Source organism: Acipenser ruthenus, chromosome 8 (genome assembly GCF_902713425.1).
Source record: "Acipenser ruthenus chromosome 8, fAciRut3.2 maternal haplotype, whole genome shotgun sequence".
Classification (NCBI taxonomy): Eukaryota; Metazoa; Chordata; class Actinopteri; order Acipenseriformes; family Acipenseridae; genus Acipenser; species Acipenser ruthenus.
This window is the reverse complement of record NC_081196.1, coordinates 3,538,674-3,560,546: the sequence shown is the minus strand read 5'-3', so window position 1 is coordinate 3,560,546 and position 21,873 is coordinate 3,538,674. Positions and strand designations below refer to the sequence as shown.

At 42.6% G+C, this 21,873-nt stretch overlaps 1 protein-coding gene across 3 annotated transcripts in view; it reads right to left on the bottom strand.

Moving 5' to 3' along the window:
- Positions 1 to 21,873, bottom strand: part of LOC117407329 (DNA polymerase alpha catalytic subunit-like) — an 84,964-nt gene that overhangs the window by 40,826 nt on the left and 22,265 nt on the right. For all 3 annotated transcript variants that reach the window (XM_034923027.2, XM_059028090.1, XM_059028091.1), the window contains exons 27-33: positions 10,163 to 10,195; positions 9,521 to 9,613; positions 7,048 to 7,253; positions 6,195 to 6,327; positions 5,905 to 6,036; positions 5,277 to 5,451; positions 11 to 192 (exon numbers count right to left, since the gene is read on the bottom strand). In XM_034923027.2, coding sequence (XP_034778918.2) covers positions 11 to 192; positions 5,277 to 5,451; positions 5,905 to 6,036; positions 6,195 to 6,327; positions 7,048 to 7,253; positions 9,521 to 9,613; positions 10,163 to 10,195 — 954 coding nt within the window. The remainder of the gene's footprint in view (positions 1 to 10; positions 193 to 5,276; positions 5,452 to 5,904; positions 6,037 to 6,194; positions 6,328 to 7,047; positions 7,254 to 9,520; positions 9,614 to 10,162; positions 10,196 to 21,873) is intronic.

The following is a 21,873-nucleotide window of genomic DNA, read 5'->3' as shown; positions in this document are numbered from 1 at the left end:
CGTCTCTCACCGAGCCGTCGAAGACGCTGTCGTAGATATTCTCTGTGGCGCACTGCGGGCAGGGGAACTTGAACCTCTCGCAGTCGCGGTACTTTTCCTCGTCAGTCAGCTGCGCCGGCGCCCCCAGCAGGGCCTCGCTCTCCTCGTCCCGATGATACTGCTGCTGAGAGCGGAACTGAGACGGGTCCAGACCTGAGACAGAGACACAGGACACGTCAACGCCTTCTCCGCATCGGGGGCACACTCCGAGCACAGAGATTTAGGCTCTATTTAAATACTATGCAACACTGGGCAACTTCTCAAGCAACTAGATGGGAAGGACATACTGAATCCTTTAAGGTTTTACAAATAAAAATGATGCTAACTTTCTTATGTTTGCAATGAGGTGTACAAAACAGGGTGTCAGTTTTACAGGTTGGATCTGGTCATCCAAATTGTCAGTTTCCTTGTGATTCTGAAGTCACTCTCAAATGTATTTTAAAAACCCATTTGAACACCTGCTCAATTCCTTGTGTACCTTAAGAGGTTAAGCAATTTTCACTTCTCCAAAAAATATGTATTATTATTTTTTTTTTTATTATTTTTTGTATTATTATTTTTTTTATTATTATTATTATTATTATTATTATTATTATTATTATTATTATTATTATTATTATTATTATTATTATTATTACTAATAAATTGTTCAGATGTGAACTACTCACATGGTGAACATTTCCAAACAGTTTCAACTTCAGAAGTTGCCAGAAAAAGATGACCAAAAATTGCCACACATCAAATTGCCAGTTCACACTGATGAGCGGAGCTTCACCGTTAATCAACTTCAAAAAAAGGCTCAATCAGAATCCTACTGTAAATCTATAGGAAAGTAGACCGATGCTTCTGCGAGTGTCTGCTTCAGTGTACCAGCCAATGATCGCCCACTTGACTTAGTTACTCAGGGAACCACTGTGGCTGAATAACTGTGACATGGTTCTCCCGGGCAGACTAGTTTCAATGGTTAGGACCACTCAAAGATCAGCCAGAGCTCGGCAGAGGAGCACTTCAGAAATGCTGCACCAATTGTTTCAATCAATATCCATGCTAAGGGGCAGACTGAGAGAACAAACACACACAGACACACACAGACACACACACACACACACACGTCAGGTCTTAACGTTTTCATGCCTCTGTTCTGTAATGCAAACACATTGTCAAAATGTAAAATCTTTGCATATGTGTTCGTAGACAAAGAAGAGCTAAAGAAAGAGTACAGAGGAATGAAACGCAGTGCGGTTCAATATGGACCTCTGTACAATGTAATACAAGTGTACAGTGCAGTTCAATATGGACCTCTGTACAATGTAATAAAAGTGTACAGTGCAGTTCAATATGGACCTCTGTACAATGTAATAAAAGTATGCAGCGTCAGGAGAGTCTCGTGCTCTGTCCTTGCTTTTCCATCCCGGGATGCCGAGGCAGCCAGCAGCGTGGACTCAAAGCACTGCAATGAGGTTACAGCCGAGTGGAGATCTCTGTCTATCCCATGTATCCAGCCATGCTCCACTTTCTGTGCTACACACTGAAATCGCCTTAGCCATTACCAGGAAAATGAGCCTGGACACAATCGTCTGTTTATCGAATTTACATGCACGGTTTCTATAGCGAAAGCAATAAACACATGCATAAAAAACAGGGCAAGGCATCTGAACACTGCAGGCTGCATAGTTCTCTAGCAAGTCCAATGGGAGTAAACAGACGAACCTTGCCTGCATTTCTGCCCATAGATTTTATATCTGCCAGTTCATTTTTATCATTCGAATTTACTTCTTGTGTCGCTCGCTGAAATTCTTTCGGTGTATTTAATTTTGTTTTATTTGGTTCGGGTTTTTTTATCTGAATGCTTCTTATTATGGTGTAACCTCAATAAAATGGAAATGCAGTAGAGTCGACATTACATTTTCAGTTTTTAGGACACTGAGAACAAACTGCTTCAGTGGCCGATTTTCCAAAATGCCAACCTGTACCGCAACTGAATAAGTCGACACAAACTGAACAATAGGCAAACCGATGCATATCGTCATTCCCCCTGTCACAGACATTATCAGCGTTTCATTGACGCCTGCTCAGGACCCCAGGCTTTAGCACTGTTGAGAGTTTAATGTGATGCGCTTCTTTTACAGATTGCAGATGTTCCCTTTTCAATCCGAGCTTGCCCTTCCCCTCACTGCATTAACTCTTCAGATACCCTCCTGACCCGACAGCACAGGTCCAGCCGTCAGAAGCGTAGAGAACACCTTCTGCTCAAGCTAATTAGAACCAGCTAATTAACCCCGCTGCTAACATTAGTAAGCGTGTGGGAAGAGAGGAGGCAGGGCAAACATCACGCAGACAGGTTTGAAGTCTGTAACCTCCTGGCTTTGCTGGCTCCACCACTTCACAGACAGGGCATCACCATCAACAGAAACCTGAACTCTCCTGCAGCCGAAGACAGGATAACACAGGGACTGTTTGGTAAACAATACCCCAGGGCCAGCGCCCTCTCTCCTGACTCCACTCTCCTTGCGACGCTGCACAACAACCTGAAGACCTGCACACCGCCCTGCTCCTCAGCCAACTCCGCTATCACTTAGCAGTGTTGACAAAGCACGAGGGGGGGCTGCCTTAATTATTTTAACACTTACAAAAACGTACTTAACACAGTCTCCTTTCAGCCAGGCTTTTATCTCACAGAAGAACAAAAGAGGACAGAGGACAGCTCCCTGCTTAACTTGGCAACAGAGCTGCTTATTTTCAATTCTACTAGCATACATTATATAGTAGGAAACAGGGTTCCGAAAAATATAGCGTTCCAGGTCCCCACCCGTTGCTACAACTTTTTACACTTATAACTTTAAAGTCCGTTTCAAAGCACTTTCCAAAATGGCTGCTCTAGTGCACTGAGGTTTGAGATCGGTCCTCTAAATCACTGCAGGAAGAGAGATTAAAAAAAAAAAAGATCATAAAAAGTGCTCTGGCTTTTCTGTTCTGTACCACATCATTGATCATTATTGCTGTGTTACCTGTTTAACAATGTGGGCAATAATCCTTACACTATCAGTGCACTACAGCGGACATTCTGAAAAGAGCTTTGAAACCAACTTCAAAGTTATTAAGTGTAAAAAGTTGTCAGGATGTTAATAAAAAGAAATGACAGGTGCGTTATTTAAACAGTTGTAGCAACACGTGGGGACGTGTACCACTATTTTTCGGAACCCCGCTACTTACTGTAAGTTAACTATTTCCAGACATATTTACCTAAAATAATATTAGATAGTCTAAGATCAGTGCTAATCAAGGTCTCTGAAACCAACCTAAAGTGTTAGTAAGATTAACTTTTTATGCTAGGCCCTTTTTTCAGCGTTGCATGACAAAAATTCAACTGTTGCCTTATTGGACCTTTTTTTGTGTAAAACAAAATAAAATAGGGGCACGAGGTGAAAGATCAAATGGAAACAGTACAAAGGTGTGCAGGGCTGCACAGCAGATCCAGAGACAGGCATATTACGCCAGGGGAGTTAGTATATGTTAACATTTCTTAAAAGATAAATTAAACGCATTTTTATGTTTAACCTTTTAAAGCTACAACATACTGGGAATGTTTGAAACCAAACAGAAAAGCCGTCATAAGGACGAGCCTTCAACCGTTACTGCAACTTGCATCTGCTTATAAGACTGTATGCATACAACATTTAGCTTGTATGGGAAAAGAAGACTGACGAAATTGCGAAAATGAAATCAACTGGCCGACACTGTACACACTCTACATCCCGGACTCCTAGATTTGACCTGCATATTTTTTACAATGTTTAAACTCTAAATGATTAACATCGCTTTTCCACTCAGGCCCTGCAACAACCCAACAAGTCACTGTGTAATCTGGCTGCAACACCCTCACCATGCAGCAGTCTGCAAGGCCACAATAAAGTGTTACAACACACTGAAATAATCCAAGGGTTTATAGAAGCCACATAAACATGATGCCACCACAGAATACCCACACAAAGGCTACGGCAGACCAGGGTTCCCAAGTGGAGGGCTCTGCATTTTATTAATTTTCAATCCACGCGGATGATAACACTATCAAGTGCTGCCACCTAGGGACAAACTTATTTGTCGATGACTATTAAAAGGACTAGGCAAACCTCAATAATACTGCATACAACCATTTTAACACAGTAAATATGGAAAGGCTTTAAAAGGGATTCATTAGGACAGCCACTACAGACACTAGTCTTTCTGGAATATACTGTACTGAATTCATGTGACTCCATTAACACTAGGACCATTTGGGACAGTTCAGGCTTTTTAACTCACACCCCAATGCATTCTGGTAAGTTTAGTCCTCCTGTGAAAGGTACTAAAGATGGGTAAAATGTACCAGAATGCATTGCAATGAGAGTTGAAAATCCTCAACTGTCCTAATGTACATGGAGTCATATGGTAACACCATACATAACCAATTACTAACTGTACTGTTATTAAAAGCACCATTAGAGTCATTTAAGCCACACATGAAAATAGCCTCAGGGAAGAAACTGGGCAAGAATGGTAAACCCCATTGGGAATGCCAGCATTGTTCTCCGAGCTACACCAACCTGGCTCTCTTCTTTCTGTACCTGCCCCAATGGACGTGTTGACTTCTGGACACTATTAGCAAATCTGCAGCCTCACAGGCTCGATGGAACCTTGTTTTGAAAACACTGGCTAATTGGATGAAAGAATTTCAAAATATTGGCCTGTCACTCATTTGAAAAAGGTTCAAATCAAAAGCGGTCTCTGCGAGGGGCCTGGGATTCCAGCACTGAAGGCCACTTGAACAGCTGAGGATCAGCCAGGGATCGACGGGGCCACTTTGAAAGCTAATGCCGTTCCCTCTCCCGAAGCAGCTCCAGTGCAGCAGTCATGAGCAGGACAGACTCTCTCTGTGGGACTGATTCCTATTCCAGGATCTCCCTACAATAACACGCACTATCGCAAATCATTCAACTCAAAAACTGCATGTGCACTGTTTTAGGCCAGAAGAAAAGGAGTAATATTACAAAAGTTTTTTTTCTTCTACAAAATGCACAAGAAAAGTCTGAAATCCATGAAAGCCTTGCTGCACACAGTACTCACCCAGCCACGTTGCGACGAGGAAGTAGGTGATATTCCGATATATATATATATATATATATGTAGGTACAAGTCTCTATAACTATATCTTTCTTTACTGGAAGTAGGCGCTGTGCCTTGCTGCCCACAGGACTCACCCAGCCACGTAGCGATGAGGATGGCGTCGATGCCCTCGATGGGCTCACAGATTCGGGACACCACAGGGTGGACCTGCTGGGACAGGTAGTAGTGCGTGTCGATGCTCAGGCCCTCCTGCTTCTGGAGCTGCTCCACGGCGTAGGCTCTCTGACTCGCACTCAGATTGGAGCCGTCCTGCAGGCACAGAACCACAGCACCATCACTGAGGGGACTCTCCTGCACCGGACCGCCACCCGTCACTTGTATTCACCAGGGAGTGTAAGAAAACCTTTGGATTTTAAATGTTATTACCTCTACCTCATATCGAGGAGAGGAAATCACAACAACTCGCATGTACAATGCATGCAGGAACTGATTTGCATTTATTAGGGCTTTTTACAGACACAATATAAAGAATATTTTAATAAAACTTAAAAGGATCTTGTTAGTCCAGTAAAGATTCAACACCATGTGAATCTATGAACCACGACTGTGAACTTGTACAGTAGCCTTCTAACCCTCTTGCTCCTGCTTACACAGGGTGAGGTGTAAAGCAGTTATTATCAAGCATAAAGTCTCAGCAGCCAGCCCCGTTTCCAGAGCAATGATGATCAGCCTCTCTGGCATGAAGCATGAAGACTTCTTTACCTGACAGATGACATATGAAATGGTATCCCCGGCTTTCACCTTGTGACCCCCCTGTGAGTTTATCCACAGGGCCACGTGCACGTGGGGCAGGCTCTTCTTATCAGGGTAATCCTGAGGGTCCTTCGTCAAGGCCTAGAGGGTCACACGAAGAAAAACATGACATTAAAGGTTTGACCCACCTAGAAACTGGCAGCTCAGCTGCTTTTTTACTGAGCAGCAGGCAGGCAGGCAGGCAGACAGGCAGGCACAGACAGACATAGACAGACAGACCCCGGAGCAAACAGGCTGACCTTGTTGATTTCAAACATGTTGAGGGGAGTGCTGCCGTTCACAACGCTCTCTCCGATCTCCATCAGCCTCTTCTGGATGTTCTCCACGATCGTGTCTCGGGGCTGATCCGAAAGGATCTGAGCAATGACATAGCTGCAAGGGTGGAGGGGCGAAGAGGGGAAACTGAGTTAGCAATATCCTCACGATCCCTCAGCTTAATACTTCTAACATGCAAATACTATCTAAAAAAACCAAACACATTTTAGCATACGCCTAGTGATCTTAAATATATTTAACTAGAGCCATTCTATGTAGAAGCAAATAAAATATACCACACATGCTTTCTAAATGAAAATCCCACATCCACTAAAATAAATACAGGCAGGGTACAAATGAGGACTGCAGTTCAGATAGGACTGTGCTGTTCATTTAAATTCTGTTTGCTATACGCCTTTTTTGAAAATGTGCAAATGTTGCTTTTTTAATTTTGTTTGTTAAATCTGGTACCATTTACTTGTTGCCGTACACGTTACACAATCAGTTTTGTTTATATGTCTAGTCTCCTCTAGCTTATGTACACTACACATGTATCAGTCCAGTGAATGCTGCATGTGCAGTTATACCAATGTGCAATAAGTCATTAATGTACGGTACAAGTCAAGCTCTACAAGCATGAATGCAGGCGAGCCTGGCTCTTTTGCATAGCGGTTAAGATGCTCTTGCGGTCTGTCTGTGCGCGTGGTCTCCGGTTCATGCCCTGCCTTCGTCCCGTTACATATGGGAGTACAAAACTGTGAAGGAGCTACAAGAGGAGCTATGTCTTCGACAACAGTGCATGTGTTCCGTTCCGTGATCCAGCACCAGGATACTCACTTTCCACCCTCCTTGGCGAGGTCGCACCAATCTCTCCTGACGATATCAAGCCCCTTCAGCTCCTGCTTGGTGGTGTACCTGCCATCCCCCGTGGGCTCTACTGTCAGGGCTGCGTACTTCTTTTTCTTGAGCAGCAACAGAGACTTGAAGACCCCATCAACGTCGATCTCCAAGAGCTTGTACAGCTTATTCACCTCACTCTTAACCTGGACAACAGTTACATTGAAATTTTTTATTTTTTTACTTCAGATTTCTGTCGTGTGTTCTGTGCGCAGGATGACATCTGTACACAAGATACAATGGACTGGAGTTTTGATGAAATCCTTAACAGGGGATGAGTTGATTTCTCTCATGTGTGACTTAAAACACAATAACAAAGCAAAGCACAAGTCTCTTCATTATACACAACTGTGTTACTGTGACAGGCTGGCTTTAGTGATGACCTCAGACCAGAAATGAACACACAGCACTGCGAGTGAAAATAATGAATGAAAGCGCTGTTGCGCGGTTTATTATAAATAAAAGGTTTAAACAAACAGAAGACAGGACACGGCACTTTACGCCAAAATAAATAGACAAACAAAACGGACTAACATTAACAAACGGTGGACGGACAGACACACAAACACGGCGAGTTTAAATAAACAAACAAGTATCGTGCTGGTCCTACCAGCACGCAATAGCAATTGTTATCTTTTTATTTCTCCTTCTCTCCCGTTCTCCACTCACCGAACACACCACCCCGAGGGAATGAAACGTGCATCTATATATACTGTTGTGCCGGGATTCAATTACTAATTAATTATTCACTTGAATCCCAGCACGTGAATCAAATTATGTGCAACCTCGTGCTCACATATTAAATACTTTAAATGCACGTGAAGCGATGTGCAATCCTCGTGCTTAAATACAATTATACATTTTAAATAACACGTGCTGCACACACCCATTTATATCCCGTGCAGCCATATCTATACACCAACATTAACACATGCAACATACAACATATAACACACAAATGCACACAGGGGCGGGGCACATTGCCACAGTTACAGATAAGATTTACTGGAAATAAACATCTGGTATTTAACATGGCTTTTACCCATATATGTTTATACTACACATTTACCATAGTTTACGATGGTTTGCCATGTTTAATATGCTTTACCTTGCCTCTCTGGGCTTTACTATGCTTTTACCATGAGAAACAAACCATGCTGGGCTTTACTATGCTTTTACCATGAGAAACAGAAACCATGAGAATATAAGGGTATAAACTCTTTTAGGACAGTCGGCATGCAAGTGTTAAGAAATCCTGTTTGGAAGGACCTGTTAAATACAGTGTAAAGTTGTTCCCTTATTCTAGGCTCGCGGTGCATGTTGTGAATGTGATTGATTTATAAATCATGCCATTATTTCCTGTCTCTGCTTAATGTATTTTGCTCAGCTGCTGGCTCAGATTAATGAAGCAACTGAGTGCAGAAAGCTTCCCCGTGCAACGGCTTATTTCAAATTAGCATGAAATTCAGTGCGACTTGCAAACAAACTTTCATGGCAGCCTTGTCAGGGTATCAGTAATGACAGGTGATAAATGTTTGAAATTAAGGTGGTTTTATAGAAACCATTACAGAGACGTAACCCACTGGGTGCTTGTGGAACACAAAATCCAAATACTTAAGCATGCATACATATACATACACACACACACACACACACACACACACACACACACAGTAACTGGGAGGCAAGCCAGTATGTCTTTAACCTTTAAGATAACTGGAACACAAGTTTACCTTTTTACCTGCAGCAAAGCAATGCTGCACCAGCATTAAAAACTTAACCCAAAAGGAACCACTTTTCTGAACGTGGATGCTGTACTGTAGGTCTGCAAATTTGGTTTCATTACAGCATTGTATTTGTATGTTATCCTGAATGTGATAAGCACAGGTACAGTTACTATCGGAGGAAACAGAAAATAAGAAAGGCAAGATTTTCAAAGCTATTTAATTATTTTTTTCTTACATGCCCCTTAAAAGAAATGTCAGGAGTTGTTTTTTTGGTTTGGCAAGACCTCCGCTGCATAGCGGTTTGATCCATTCGTGGTTTTACTAGGATCCAACAAGACACACCTGAGCTTGTTACCTATACACATTGTGGCTAATCAAGCTTCTAGTAAAACCTGGAATCTTGTTTATATCCCTGCAGAGTGCAGCTCTGCTCCACTGTGACCCTGTCAGTGTCTGGTGAGGATAAGTGGAGCACGCTGCTAACCCACACTGTAATCAACTGCAGGGTTCTTCAGTACACTCCATCCGGGAAGCAGAGGAAAGAGGTCTCCTGCACCAAGCACTGAACTTCACAGAGGGGGTCCAGCTCACTCAGAAGATAATCTCTTACAAACACCCAGTAGAGAAAGAGATGTATTTGACATGGTGGCCCTGTGTGCAGATCAGAGAGTTTGCAGAAGCATTACCTTGTTCCCCAGTTTAAAAACCTCCTCCAGATTAGCACAGTTAGTATTGATCATGATGGAATCGGTGTCTCCGTATATGACTTCCAGGTTCATCTAAAAACAAGGGAAGGACAAGGAAAAGGAAAGCACAGCACTGTAAATATCCACTCACAACCAAGCAAAGAAGTGAAAATCAGGTCTCGAACTACATTACGGAATGCTCTGCCGCCTTCTGTCGGAAAAGCTGGGGCTCTTACTGTTTTCATATCAAGACTGAAAATGTATTTTTACAAAATAGCTTTTTAAATCTTATTTTTCCTATTTTACAATCAAAACTGCATGCTTCTGCCTCTATTTGTTTTATTCAATGGTTTCATTGTTCTTTTTTGTGTAAGAGTGTGTGTGTGTGTGTGTGTGTGTGAGTGTGTGAGAGAGAGAGAGAGAGAGAGAGAGAAACACTTTAGGATCCTTGTGATGAAAGATGCTATAGAAATGTGAATTGTATTGTATTGTATTGTATTGTATTGTAATATCATCCAGTCTGTTCAAGTGGAGCCACGGACAGCACTCTGTTTTATGCTGCCCAGAAGGGCATGTTGGCTGGGAGATTGCTAAATCAGGTTGAAGCCATTGCTTTAAATAAAGCACGCTCAGAAGTATTACCTTCTGGACCAGCTCTTTGGTGTGCATCAGGATCTGGAAAAGAACATGGATTTCACATTAGCATACAAAATAAACTGTGTATTTAATATAATATCTGTATATACAGACAGGAGCTCCATTAATACTGCAAGGAGCACCTTAATGTCCACTTTACACTTACTGTTCTGGAGTTAGGGGCTCATACAGTATAATGCTAAATAACACCAGCTTCTCCTCAATATGAATTTGACACTTCGGTTCAGTAACTAAATGTGAAAAGAATACAACAGGAAACAATTTAAAAACAGTCTGTTCCTATGCCATCTATTTGACAATTCAATTTGAAAAGAAAAAATAAAGAAAAAAACTGGCCCACACAAAGCACAGCTATGACCAAACGTTTAGCATCACCTATTTTATATATGAACATAATTGAGATATTTTATTTAACACCATGCAATTAAAATAACCTACAAATGATATTGCAAAAGTCTACCAGAAGCCAGAAGCAGTACAGTAGTTCATTTTAGATTTCGAAATGTCATATTTTTCAATTTGTGAGTATATGGAGAACTACAAAGCGGTGTGTAATTTGATGTTAACGTAACATTACTCAGCAGGTTTCATTCGACTTTAGGTAACAAAATCAGTTCATTCTATATAAAAGGGTGATGCAAACCCTTTGGCCAGAGCTGTACGTCAAAAGTGCTCCTCAAAGACTGCATGGGATTGTGGGTAATCACAGAAAGCCCACTGACAGGATGCAGCATTCAAGTCCCACGGACACGGACAGAACATCAGCTTAATGTGAGAACTGTTACAGAACAGAGGCTAGGAAGCCTGCAGTAACTCATTAACCCTGAAACCCCCATCCTCTTCACACCGACCCCCGGCACATTCAACAATTAGCAGCAGGAATTTCAAAACGCTGCAGAAATAAAACCCTGCAGCCTTGATAAATAAACTTTGCAGCGATTCTTTTTTTTTTTTTTCTTTGCAAGCTTAACAAAGTACAGCTGTTAAATAATTGTTCAAACATCGCAGCAGATAAAAAGAAAAAAGAAAGAGTTTAATTAGCGAATCTATTGAGTAATTCAACACTTAGCGTCTCTGTGGTTTTCTTTTAAATGCAGGATAATTGGGTAAGAGGGTTACAACTGACAAAGAGAATGGAACTCAAAATTCCTACAGAAGCAGAGTCTAAATAGAGGTTAATGATGCTAATCAGGTGTGGTTTTGTGACAGGAACACCACCTGCCCTGCTGCCCGTCATACAGTATATCTGGGGTTTTCTCCAGCACTGCTTTCTACAGCTCTGGTGCTGCAGCTGTTACAATGAAATGGGTTAGCCACATGTGCCACAGATGGATTAGTGGAGATTTTTTTTTAAGGATAGAACTAAAAATAAAATAAAGACTGGGTTTAAAAACTCCACTCAACTCAAGATAGCCAGTCGCTCATATTAATTCAAAGGTGTTCAATTACAGGGTTATTAAGAAAGCAAACAACCTCTTCAGAGTGAAGGGCTACTACTCTGGAAACAGAGGTAGAAACAAATGTTTGAACCCATGAACAACGTATTGCCATCATGCAGGAGCACACGTTCCTCCTGGTGAGATCAGCTGAAACGCTTCTAAACAATGTGATAACTGAAGATACACTGCCCTCCTCCCCCTTCTACTAAAATATGGGATACCCCCCCCCCCCAAGTCTTACAAATATTACTTATTAAAAAGAAACTGGACTTCACTTGAGTTTCAGGCTCACATGACTATAATATTTGCCTGCTTTAACCCATTAAGTATCAAAATATATACTGGGTATATATATCTTTTAAAATCATAACACAAGCTGTATTTATGTAATTTGATACATTACATTTAGACTTATTTTTGGCAGTTAACATAATGAGAGTACGTTACCATAACAATATAGTTAAAGAGAACATTTAAATAAGTAGATGCGTTAAAAATGCTCCAAAGAAATTACAAAAGTAGCCTGTCCTCAAATGAGGACAACGGCACTTTACAGGTTAAACGGGCCTGAACACAGAAGAATATATATGCATACACATATACATATATAAAGGATTACTGAAAAACAGACAGATATGCAAGCCCTGACACTCGCTCACTTAAGACAAGCGTGTGCGTTTACACTGTGATTAAACTAAAATTAAAACAGGAAAAAGCGGCCTGTGATCTGTCCTGCAATTAGACCTGGACCTTAACGACCCCTTTGTTTTTATAAAACACCCCTTAACAAGGTGCATCGACAGGGGAAGCATCAGCTTACCCCAGCCTGGAACTTTTAATTAAAATGCGTTCTCTATCTGGAAGGAGTGTTAGGCTGTGAAGACTTGCTTTAAGTGGACAGCTTCCACATGGCTTTTAATAGCCGCACAGCTGAAGCGTCAGCTCTCATTAGCTCAGGTTTCTAACCCCGGAGGTGCCTTCCCCAAACCAGGAGAAGAGTTTCTGAACATTACCTTGTAACCATGCAGCACTGCTTCACATTGGACTTCTAATGCTCACTCACCAAGCATCACACACTGCAATGACTTTCAACTACTAGTCGTATGATCTTAACTTTTAGGCACAAGCCATCAAACACCACTGATGCTATTAAGAGAAGCAAAAGCATTCAACCTTCCTGTTCTGTCCCGGTAGGGAGATCCACAGAGCAGCTGTCCAGCTAGTCCAGTCTCCGAGCCACTCTGCCACCCGACAATTAACCAGGTGCCATACTGAAAGCAGCCAAAACGCTCAATCAAAAGTGAAAACTTTAAGAAACTCGGCCGAGTAAAACTTTTTAGCTAGTGCCTTCTTCGGGCGTACTGTACACTGAAGAACTTCTCTTAAGTAAAATAAATGCACTGGAATAATTTGTTACTTCTCACTTATGATTATTAATAGAGCTTAAAAGGTTAAACGGTGTATTTTGAGGGCAAGTCGAGACCAGAATGGATGAGGATGGAAGGTTGTGCGATATCCACAGCCAGCACTGCCCTGGACATACAAACCGTACCCTGGTGGACGTGAAACACAGATTACTTCCACTAGCAGCAGATAGTCAGATGTAACAAACCCCCAAACACACTGCTATTACCCTTGAACAGTTACTTAACTGTATCTCTATTTTTATGGATGCCCTTCGACGTGATCCAGGTCCGGATCTCACAGTTTTATAGGAGCTCCACACAGCAGCTGGCAGGTAACCCAGCCTGAGAGCAGGGAAGGAAATACAGGCACAAATAGTCAAGAAGTTTGCACCTTGGAGACCAATTTTCCTTTTTCTAAGACACACAAGAGCAGTCAATCTTTCTTTCTGCCGATGGAAAACTGCTTGAACCCTGACACAGAGCTTCCAAAAAAGTCAGTCAATCAATAAGGACAGCTTCAGAAGCTTTGTGCTTTCTTCAGTAATACAAGCACAGAGCTGGACACTCTGCATTGCCCAGTCTAATTGAATGCTGCCCAGGAATCTGGTAATACTGTAGTATAAGCACAGTTTAACAATGACTGGTACATTTTTGTCTGAACAAATGTAAATTGAGTGGCAACTTTGACTATTTAAATGCTCCGCTTTTATTTACTTGAGAAACATTTCAAAGTTAGTCGCGCTCTCTCTTCCACCAGACCTCCATTATAAGTATTTGAGTTTAAACAGGTTCTATTATTTTCTGCCAATATCATTTGTCATACAGGAGACTGCCTGATACTAAAAAAAACAAAAATGAACCGCGGCAGTACAGCCACTTAAAAATGTGAAGTTGAAAAAACCATAAAAAACATCCAACTAGTATAAAACTGGCAGCAACAAAAAGGCCATGCTATCGTTTCCAATAGTGCCACCCCTTTCTTCTTAAAACTGCGTATGTACACAGTGGGGGTCATCTCAGTCGTGTTTTAAACTGCATTGTAAGATGAAGCTGCAGACACAAGAATAAAAAAAAAAACAAAAAAACAATTATAATATGAACACCTGCCATAACACTAAGCAGGGTGCAAGGAACTCCAAGGACAATGCCTCTGCAGTTGCCAAACTTCAAAAGGCACTTGCTGCCAATAATTCAGTGGAGTGTTTTGGTCCCACAATTGACATTACCCATGGACTCGTGCCTGGGACTTGAAGCCGCAGGGAAAAATAACCAATCAGAGCGTGTTCTTCTAGCTGCAAACATGTGTCCTGGTGTCACATGAAGCCTGTGGTAGTGGGGGAGGGGGAGTGAACAGTGGCAGGCTTGCTCCTCAGCCGCTGAAGGCAGACCAAAAGGCACCAAAGTGTGACCTCTAACTGAGAGCCGTCCCGACAGGTGGGGGACGTCACACATAAATAACTGTGTTAAGCTGGGCCGGTGCAAGCCGAGACGAGCGGCACGACGTCTTGTCAACAGCAATTGACGGAGCGAACGAACTTCCAGCTCAACGCACAGGCGCTGCAAGGCACGGAGAACCAAGGCCATCGGGCTGCTATTTTAGAAGGGGTATCATTCTCCAGTGAAACGCGAGCAGGGCTGCTGCTGCTGTTTTATGAGGTGCTAAATTGTTTTGGGATGGCTTGGAGGAGGGGAAAAAAGTGCCCAGCTTATTTGGCTAATTAGTGAAGCCTCTCTATTAAGAATCCTTAAGGGGACGGCTTAATGCGAGCGCTGCCCAAGGTCATGAGAAGAAAGTGTGGTGTAGCTGTTAACACAGAGGACTGGGAGGCAGAAGATCCTGTTAAAAGCCACTATTCTGCATTAGCAAAAATGTACCCCACACTCGCTACCCCCACACTTGTGATATAAAGAGTAATACTGCCCTGTTATACACTAGCTTGCAGTAGGAATCAGTGACAGCACCCCGTGACCCATGACAGCAGACTTAGAAATGTATTGTGCGTCTACTGCACCTCCAGCTGCTGGAAAAGGATCTACTGCTCAACTGCTGTGGTTCCCTGTTTAAACAGCAAAGTATTAACCTAAAATATCCTGTCTAATGTGAATTTGCATTGATTCACTTTTTTTTTTTTTTTTTAAAACGTTTAATGACTGATGGTACTGCGACGTATTGTAAATCACTGTAACCGACTGGATTAGGTAATCAAAGTAAAACTTAAAGAGTATGAAGACCGGAACTTTTTCAAAGGAAGGATGTACCTGGCCGTTGACACGGAAGATGCAAACGTTTAATCTGTTCAACGCAGCAGGTTTACAGAGTTTCCAAGTCCCCCCGGGTGCACTTTGGTGCCAGTGAGAGATTCTAAACTTGGACAAAAATTCATAATGCCGACAAAAGAAATGCCTTAACAACGAACTCAGGCCAGTTGCGGATTTCAGCTCTTGTTATTACAGTCTGTCAGAATCTTGTTAGACTAATTTGAAAGCAATTTATTGGCACTCAACACAGCTTTAAATGTTCCTAATTGTCAAATGAAACATTTGAATTAAGAAGATGACGAGAGAGAGAGAGAGAGAGAGAGAGAGAGAGAGATCCAGGTGTTTCCAAATTACAGTAATAAAATAAATAAAAAGATATGAGTAGTCGTGACAGAAGTGATTGAATTAATTGCTCCACCCTGTCTAATTAGATTTCTCTTCCTCCTCCACCCCCCCTACCCTTGACATCCATCCGTCTCGAGTTAGTCACAGTTTTCATTTACCTCTGACCTCACCACCCCCAAGAACAAGCCAATATTATGACAGGACAGACAGCTGCTGAAGAAGGTTGCAACCTCCCTGAAAGTGGAGCAGTCCGACTGCAACCAAAGAATCTGGTGCAGTTAAAAGGGTGACGGGTGGGCGTACAAGAACACTGGTTGAGCAGAAGCCTGAGAAAGAAGTACATATTCATCTAAACTGCATGGATCACATTTAGGCGTTTTCTGATGCAACAGGCAGGTTCTACAGGGATCATCGTCTTTGGAAGATACTGTATCGGGATCAGTGCAGATAGCTGCCAGACACCAGAACACCCCATGCAGAACATGCAGTCAACCAGCTCATTAAACCAACTCATCATGCCTCCCTACACTTGCGTATTCTAGCCCCTGCCACCACAAGTAAGCAATTTCAGCAGCGCACAGATGTCAACTACTGTACGCTTCCGTTAAAGAAGGACACAGCACTGCTTGCTCGTGGATCAGTTACTGTAGCTTCCATCTTTCTTTTTACACTGATTTTGTGGTTCGGCAGAAGCAGCAGCAGTCACCACTAAGTACTGGTCAAAGTGGCTGGTTTGAGATTTCCCCACACAGCACATACTGAAAATCAGCTATCTTAGCTATCAGCTATCTTACAATGTTACCTCACACAGGGCACACCGCTAAAATAAAGCATGCATTGACAAGCTGTAAAGCTCCAAAGGTCCCTCTGTCCCATCTGTTGTGACTAAGGGGGCAGTGGTAATTTAAGAATTACAGTACACTGCAAACAAGAAAAAAAAAAAAAAAAGAACTATACATCCACATTTAAATAAGGCTGCAAGTGGCACCCCCGGGGTTCCTGCGTGTCTCTGGCACCCGCGGAGAAGGAGGCCAAGCATGGGCTCAGTTTCCTGTCAGCTGCGCGAGCTGACAGTAGGGCGACTTAGAGGGCTTCTCATTATTCACTTCAAACCAGGAGGTGGATTCAAGGACATAGCGGAGCGGAGGATCAGCTTGATGGTTTAATGACAGGCTTGTCTCCTTTTAAAAAACCCGCAGAAGGGCAAGCTGTAATTTGAAACAGGCACGGGGGGGGCGGGGGGTCATTAGGAGAGGCAAACAGTTTTTTGGCTTGGAGGGAAGCGTTACTGATGTTGGTGCATTATAACAATTGTTACCCAGGTAATTTAATGAGTCCAATATAAATAAAGCCCAACTTCACTGCTGCCATTATACAAGTTTATCTCGTTATAGAATATGGGAAAATGGGAGTACGAGGAAGGAAATAAGATTCCTTTTGCATAGCAGTTTCACCTATAGGTTTTACTATGAGCTTGATTAGACACAGTATACAAGTAACAAGCTCAGCTATGTCTTAGTAAAACCAGGAATGGACCAAACTGCTATGCAATGGCAGTCTCGTTTCACAGACAGACTTCATAAACCCTAAGATTCTGATACTGTCAGTAACTTGTTCTAAAGAATGCCCTTCCATTGCTATATGTTAAACTCTGAAGCCGCCTCACTAAACTCCCATTGTTGTGTTTAACTGCCATTGTTGTGTTTAACTGAAAGCTAGTAACGGCAGAATCAGTTTTGACGGATTAAGCACTTTTGTTATGTATGAACCCTTTCTAGGCTGTTGGTAAAGAAACCCACAACAGTGGAGAAAAGTTTCTTCAATATTTATTGAGAAGTCCCTCGAGTCTCTCACCACAAAGTGCTCTTGAGAACACACAAATGAATTGGTCACCCAGCATGCGAGGCACAATAACCTCTTTCCACAAGAGACAGTCTCACCTGGTCTGAAGTTAGAAGATCAAACACAAATACTGTTTTCATGTCATCATAACTTTCTGAAGCACTTAAACTTGTCTTGCAGATCCCAACTCAATGCTTTTTGGTACAGCTTGGTGTGTTCTCAGTCCCACCTAGCAAATCAGTGGCTAGGATAGGATTTAAAAAACAGAACCTTTCTTTTCACGAGCAGCTCTTGGCTCAGCCCCGAAGGGGCAGCTCAAAGCAATTACTGGCTGTTCTCTCATTTCCAGATTTAATTATCTATTTATTGTAATCGTAGCAAGCTGCAAGTGCTCCGTTTCAGCAGCGTGGCGGCTCTTTTGAAGTTTTAAGAGGCTAATACTGCGCCTGATGTGAACGTGTTTGTAAAGAAGTTGGAAATGTAACCTTGCATAACTGGTGCTGTTGAGGATTAGCACTGGTCACAAATCAAACTCCTGCTCGGGTCTCTCATCTCATTTTGTTGACAAATACAAGACAGAAATGACTCCAGCACTGTGCTGAAAATGGTTTTATAGTCTAAACCAACTTCTAAACAAAAAGGGGTTCAATTCTGTGCCATTTCTTTCTTCCACAGTTCAGTCTACTGTGAACGGCATTTCATAAGAGAGTGGCTCTTGTCGACATGCAGAAAACACAAAAACTGGTAAAGAAATATTTGAGTGAAATTGCTCTCCGCGTCTTCATATTCATATTCATATAAAAGACCAGTCAAAAAGTTACAGTGTCAGCGTTTTCATAAGAGCATTATTCAAATGGGGGTCAGAAAATTGTACTATTTTATTTTCATTTGTATTCCCTAGACATGTTGAGCTGCTGGGATATTGGTTTCCTTCATACCTGAAACCAGCTTGCCACCGCTTCACTCCCTCCAAAACAATGATTAGTCTTTTGAAATGTTTGCCGTATATTTTTGCAGCTTGCCAATCACACAATATGTTCTTGCAGGAAAACAAACAACCCTAGTCAGAGCCCATTTCAGCAAGTACAGTAACGAGCAGAGCCCTTGAAGACCAGAAAACAATTTACAGCCAATTTTCCTTCTTCTAGTTCTATAAATTCTTTGATCTTTTCCGAGTGAAGTCAGACCTTTCACCATTGATAATACCGCTGCAGTGGGGATGCCAGGGCAACAGCTGGGGCTTTTCAACAACTTTATGATACATAAACACCTAGTTTAACATGATTATCCGAGATGCGGCCAGCGCATGTCATATGGGAGATGTGTCGAAACTATTAGTAGATCAGTCAACAGCCAGCTAGCATGGAGCAGAGGGGCTCCTAGCTTGGCGTCACCCTGATTAACCCTTTGCGGTCCATGGGTCCGACATTGCAATTATTCCTCTCAGGTCCTTTGTCGGAAAAAAAAAAAAAAGGCGTATCTCATGAATAGTCATACATGGCCCTGGTATCAGATAACGGGGCGGTCGTAAGTAAACAAGCTGGCTGCCTGTGAATCAGCGCACAGAGAATACGGACATTTGCAGAGCTTTTTTGAGATGTTATAGTAATAAAATAATGACTTGGATCGCATTATTGAGGAGTTTGGTGATAAAACGAGTGATCAGGAGATGATTGATCGGTATGTACGACTATTATTTTTATTATTATTTATTTCTTACATAGGTGAAAGCGATAGCGAACTAAAGGGTGGGGCGGGGCTGGAGATGCCTAGTGAGTGCTTTGTTGATATGCAGGGCCATTTAAACCCGTTTGACTGTGGAAAAAAATACTTTTAAACAGCGCATCTAAAATTAACTGCGCGTGTGAAAATTAATTAGACCTGACGTGCCTGACGCGCAATTAATAAATGGACTGCAAAGGGTTAAGAACAGTGGCTCTCAGGGGCCCAAGGTGCGGCCACCCCTCTGTTCATAGAATTTGCAAAGTGTGCCACAGCAGCAGCAGAAGCAGCTACCACCCCATTAACAAGCTTACAACCCCGAAGCAAACCCTGGAGACGTCTGCAGGAACAGTTTGATCTCATTGCCATCTTAAAGAATGGAGTCAAAACGGTATGCTTGACCCGTGCCATTTACTCCTTGCAAGAGCACAACGAGCCAATTGTTCTCACACACAGGGCTAAATATTTTGATATCTGGTGTGTGCAAAGCAGCAATATCTCCATCTTAAATTGAGTACAAAAATTACTTAACCAGCTTCAAAACACATTTTTGCTTACCCTTCTAATCCCATTAGTTTCGCACTGATCGTATGCAGGTCTCTTTTCTTACTGTTATACAAATGTTTTCAATCAGCAGATTGCATGGCAATAAATAGCTGTAAAATCACTTAACCAGGGCTGTTAAAGCCGTGCCCTGGCTCCTTATGCAGAGAAGGCAATAACCAGACGCTTTAAACTGTCAGTCACAGTAGCTGCACAAACAAAGGTTTCACAAAGGAACAGCCAAGCCCTTTGGATCTCGTTCTGTACGGAGGAGGCCTTTGCATGCTGCACCGTACACTTGCCCTACAAAATGCAGAGGTAACCTTGAAAAGATACACCCAAAGAAAATTATAGAAAGGACTGAATCCGGTTCAGAATCACTCAAGGTACCTAGTGGGACCAGGCTGTAAAGAACCGCTACACCTCTTATCGACAGGCATTGCATTACACCAAGTCGCTCCACCCCTTGTCTGAACTGCGGCGGTTTGTCTCGTTATTCAGACGACTCAACAATACTGAAGGTCCAGCATCTCTGAAACACAGGGGAAATTCTCCTGAAGTGGAGCTGGCAACTCTAAGGTCCCAAGTCCCTACAGGTGTACTGTAATCAAGGTGATGGCACTGCAGTGCAAAGTCCAGTCGGGTTTGTGACAAGGAGAGCCCCGACGCTGTTTCTTGCGTTGATGTGTGCAGCTGTGACGCGGCTCGAGGCTACTGCGAGGCCATAGCCATACAGAGGTGTGTGGACAGCAAGGAGGAGAGCGTCCGCTCCATGGAGAGAACTACTGCATGAAACCCTTCCACTCCAAGACGGTGCTCGTGAAGGCACTGCCCAGCCGAGGCGGTCAGGAAGAGGCCGGAGTCGCCAAGAGGATGACACACACACACACACACACAAAAACAGGGACTTCAGTTTAAGTAATTTGTTGCCACTGGGAGAAGCACATTTTAATAGAATACTGCTAATTGCAATTTTGATCAATGATGTGTTGGAACTGATTAAAAGGGAATGGAAATCAATTTTAAAAAGGAATTGGAATTGAACAACAAGAATGGACCCCAACCTTGCATACCATACTGCTAAGGTCATGGAATTAAAGGCAGACCAGTGCCAAACTCCACACAAACCCTGCTCTGATTTGAGACTGCAGTAGCTTCAGAATTTTTTTTTTTTTTTTTTTTTTTTTTAAAACAGCACAGCCGGTATGCCCTACAAACAGAGCTGTAAACCAAGCCCTTTGCCCAACTGGCTTGTCCCGATTAATATTAGCATGATGGAACGCTCCCTGTCAACATTCTTGGGATGGCGATCGTAAAAATGTTTATCAAGGTCAGAGTAAATGGACACACACATCTCAACAGCTAACCCAATAGGGGCTACTTAATGAACTGCATCCATTTAAACCTGGCCAGCTCCATCAAACAACCTCTACCAGCCACAAGCTTGCATCCACACTACACTAGAACCGCAAGCTTGCATCCACACTACACTAGGACCGCAAGCTTGCATCCACACTACACTAGAACTGCACAAATCGATTATTTGCATGGAGCCCTCCACAGGCGAGGGCCATTGCTGTTGATTGCGAGCTCATTTACCATTCCAGGTGAAACAAGTGAAGAAACAGCTGCTTGGGTTTGTGGTGATTGCTGCTCTCCGCAGAGTATATATTAATAATTTTTTTTTTTTTTTTTTTAAAAGCAACAATCCTCACAAATCCTGCTGTTTCTTCACTCGTTTCACTTGCAATGGTAAATCAGCACAGTCAACAGAAGTGACCCTCACCTGAGTGTCAGCGGCGGAGCATGCAATCCCAATAAATCGCTTTGTGCAGCTCCACACTACACCGCATGCCATCTAAACTAGGCATCAGTGTGGAGTAGTGGTTAGGGCTCTGGACTCTTGACCGGAGCTGATCAAGCGGAAATGGAAAGATAGAACATTAGGTTGCAAAGACGTGCTGAAAAATGAAGAGGTTTCATGAAGCTCCCCTCATATAAAAGATTCTTGTAAGAAACGCATGTGAATGAAAGGGAGCCTCCTTCATTTCCTGCTGTAACGGTGATGAGCACTCACTCAGAAATGCTGAACCCTAACGATGGAATTACCCAAAACATGCTTCTGTAATTGCGTTCAAAC